The sequence below is a fragment of the Corvus brachyrhynchos genome, unplaced genomic scaffold (genome assembly GCF_000691975.1).
Source record: "Corvus brachyrhynchos isolate BGI_N302 unplaced genomic scaffold, ASM69197v1 scaffold456, whole genome shotgun sequence".
In the NCBI taxonomy this organism is placed as follows: Eukaryota; Metazoa; Chordata; class Aves; order Passeriformes; family Corvidae; genus Corvus; species Corvus brachyrhynchos.
The window spans coordinates 55,595-59,015 of NW_008238446.1; the positions used below are offsets into that span (position 1 = coordinate 55,595).

Below are 3,421 nucleotides of genomic sequence, written 5' to 3' on the forward strand. Positions count from 1 at the left end.
AATCCCATTTCCCCCCCAAATCCCATTTCCCCTCCCAATCCCAATCCCATTCCCGATCCCGTTTCCCCATTCCCGCGACTCTCCCTGACTCAAAGGCGACCCCGAATCCCCGACCCCGCCGTGACCCCAAATTCCCGATTTTCCCCCTTTTCCCGCTTTTCCAGGCTGCGGGAAGCTCACCGGGGTCAGCAATCCCATCACCGTCCGCGCCTCGGGATCGCGCTTCGGATCCTGGATGACGGACACGATGACGCCCAGCACCGACAACCGGGTGAGGGCCGCCCCAAAAAACGGGGATTTTCCCCAAAAATCTCCCGCATCCCAAAGGATTTGGGGATTTGGGGCGATTTGGGCACAATCCCGGCAGATTTTGGGCGCCGGTCCTTGAAAAATCCATGGATTTGGCACCCGGATGTGACTCCATGAGGGGCTTTTGGGGTGGAGGGGTTTGATCCCAGTTTGGAGGGGTTTGATCCCAGTTTGGAGGTGATTTGATCCCACCTCAAAGGGATTTGATCCCAGTTTGGAGGGGTTTGATCCCAGTTTGGAGGGGATTTGATCCCAGTTTGGAGGGGATTTGATCCCAGTTTGGAGGGGATTTGATCCCAGTTTGGAGGGGATTTGATCCCAGTTTGGAGGGGATTTGATCCCAGTTTGGAGGGGATTTGATCCCAGTTTGGAGGGGATTTGATCCCAGTTTGGAGGGGATTTGATCCCAGTTTGGAGGGGATTTGATCCCAGTTTGGAGGGGATTTGATCCCAGTTTGGAGGGGATTTGATCCCAGTTTGGAGGGGATTTGATCCCAGTTTGGAGGGGATTTGATCCCAGTTTGGAGGGGATTTGATCCCAGTTTGGAGGGGATTTGATCCCAGTTTGGAGGGGATTTGATCCCAGTTTGGAGGGGATTTGATCCCAGTTTGGAGGGGATTTGATCCCAGTTTGGAGGGGATTTGATCCCAGTTTGGAGGGGATTTGATCCCAGTTTGGAGGGGATTTGATCCCAGTTTGGAGGGGATTTGATCCCAGTTTGGAGGGGATTTGATCCCAGTTTGGAGGGGATTTGATCCCAGTTTGGAGGGGATTTGATCCCAGTTTGGAGGGGATTTGATCCCAGTTTGGAGGGGATTTGATCCCAGTTTGGAGGGGATTTGATCCCAGTTTGGAGGGGATTTGATCCCAGTTTGGAGGGGATTTGATCCCAGTTTGGAGGGGATTTGATCCCAGTTTGGAGGGGATTTGATCCCAGTTTGGAGGGGATTTGATCCCAGTTTGGAGGGGATTTGATCCCAGTTTGGAGGGGATTTGATCCCAGTTTGGAGGGGATTTGATCCCAGTTTGGAGGGGATTTGATCCCAGTTTGGAGGGGATTTGATCCCAGTTTGGAGGGGATTTGATCCCAGTTTGGAGGGGATTTGATCCCAGTTTGGAGGGGATTTGATCCCAGTTTGGAGGGGATTTGATCCCAGTTTGGAGGGGATTTGATCCCAGTTTGGAGGGGATTTGATCCCAGTTTGGAGGGGTTTTGATCCCAATTTGGAGGGGTTTTGATTCCATCTCAATGGGGTTTGGAGCCCACCTTGAGGTGGTTTTGAGCCCATCTCAGTGTGGTTTGGAGCCCATCTCAATGGGGTTTGGAGCCCACCTCGATGATCTTGATCCCGTCTCAAAGGGGTTTTGATCCCATCTCAAAGGGGCTTTGGAGCCCACCTTGATGGGGCTTTGAGCCCATCTCAATGGGATCTTGAACCCATCTCAAAGCGGGATTTGGACCCCACCTCGATGGGGTTTGGAGCCCACCTTGACGGGGGTCTTGATCCCACCTTTGAGGGAATTTGAGCTCTTCTTGAAGAGGTTTTGATCCCACCTCAAAGCGGTTTGGAGCCCACCATGAAGGGAATTTAAGCTCTTCTTGAAGGGGGTTTGAACCCACCTTGGAGGGGTTTTCATCCCACCTCAATGGGGTTTGGAGCCCACCTCGATGGGATTTGAAGCCCACCTTGAAGTGGTTTTGATCCCACTTTGAAGTGAATTCAGGCTCTTCTTGAAGAGCTTTTGATCCCACCTCGATGGGGTTTTGATCCCATCTCAAAGAGGTTTTGATCCCACTTTTGAGGGAATTCAAGCTCTTCTTGAAGAGCTTTGGATCCCACCTCGATGGGGTTTGGAGCCCACCTTGAAGGGGGATTTGGAGCCCACCCTGAAGGGAATTTAAGGTCTTCTTGAAGGGGGTTTGAACCCACCTTGGAGGGGTTTTGGAGCCCACCTTGAAGTGGTTTCGACCCCACCTCGATGGGGTTTTGATCCCATCTCAAAGGGATTTTGATCCCACTTTTGAGGGAATTCAAGCTCTTCTTGAAGAGTTTTTGAACCCACCTCGGATGGGTTTTCATCCCACCTTGGATGGGATTTGGAGCCCACCTTGGATGGGATTTGGAGCCCACCTTGAGGAGGTTTTGATCCCACCTTGAAGGGGGATTTGGAGCCCACCATGAAGGGAATTTAAGCTCTTCTTTGAAGGGGGTTTGAACCCACCTTGAAGTGGTTTCGACCCCACCTCGATGGGATTTGGATCCCATCTCAAAGAGGTTTTGATCCTACCTTGGGGAGGTTTCGATCCCATCTCAAAGAGGTTTTGATCCTACCTTGGGGAGGTTTCGATCCCATCTCAAAGAGGTTTTGACCCCACCTCGAAGGCAATTCAAGCTCTTCTCGAAGCCCTTTCGAACCCACCTCAGATGCGTTTTCATCCCACCTTGACCTCCTCGAAACCCCGTTTCCCCCCTCATTTTCCCCCCGCTCTGATCCCATCCCTCCTTTTCCCCTCCCTCCCCCAGGTGTGGTACATGGACGGTTACTACAAAGGCCGCCGCGTGCTGGAATTCCGCAGCCTCACCGACTTCATCTCCGGCCAAAACTTCGTCCAGCACCTCCTACCCCACCCTTGGGCCGGCACCGGCCACGTCGTCTTCAACGGCTCCTTATACTACAACAAATTCCAGAGCAACGTCGCCGTCCGCTACCACTTCCGATCCCGCAGCGTCCTGGTGCAGCGCAGCTTGCCCGGCGCCGGCTACAACAACACCTTCCCTTATTCCTGGGGTGGCTTTTCCGACATCGACTTCATGGTGGACGAGAACGGCCTTTGGGCCGTCTACACCACCAACCAAAACGCCGGCAACATCGTGGTGAGCCGCCTGGACCCGCACAGCCTGCAGGTGCTGCGCTCTTGGGATACGGGCTACCCCAAGCGCAGCGCCGGCGAGTCCTTCATCATCTGCGGCGTCCTCTACGTCACCAACTCCCACCTGGCCGGCGCCAAGATTTACTTCGCCTACTACACGAACACTTCCAGCTACGAGTACACCGACATCCCGTTCCATAACCAGTATTCCCACATTTCCATGCTGGACTACAACCCGC

At 53.5% G+C, this 3,421-nt stretch overlaps 1 protein-coding gene across 1 annotated transcript in view; it reads left to right on the forward strand.

Moving 5' to 3' along the window:
- The window catches only part of LOC103617286 (noelin-2), a 12,966-nt gene that overhangs the window by 7,691 nt on the left and 1,854 nt on the right, over window positions 1-3,421 (forward strand). The window contains exons 4-5 of the mRNA XM_017736654.1: window positions 143-271; window positions 2,836-3,419. Of these exons, the coding sequence (XP_017592143.1) occupies window positions 143-271; window positions 2,836-3,419 (713 nt within the window). The remainder of the gene's footprint in view (window positions 1-142; window positions 272-2,835; window positions 3,420-3,421) is intronic.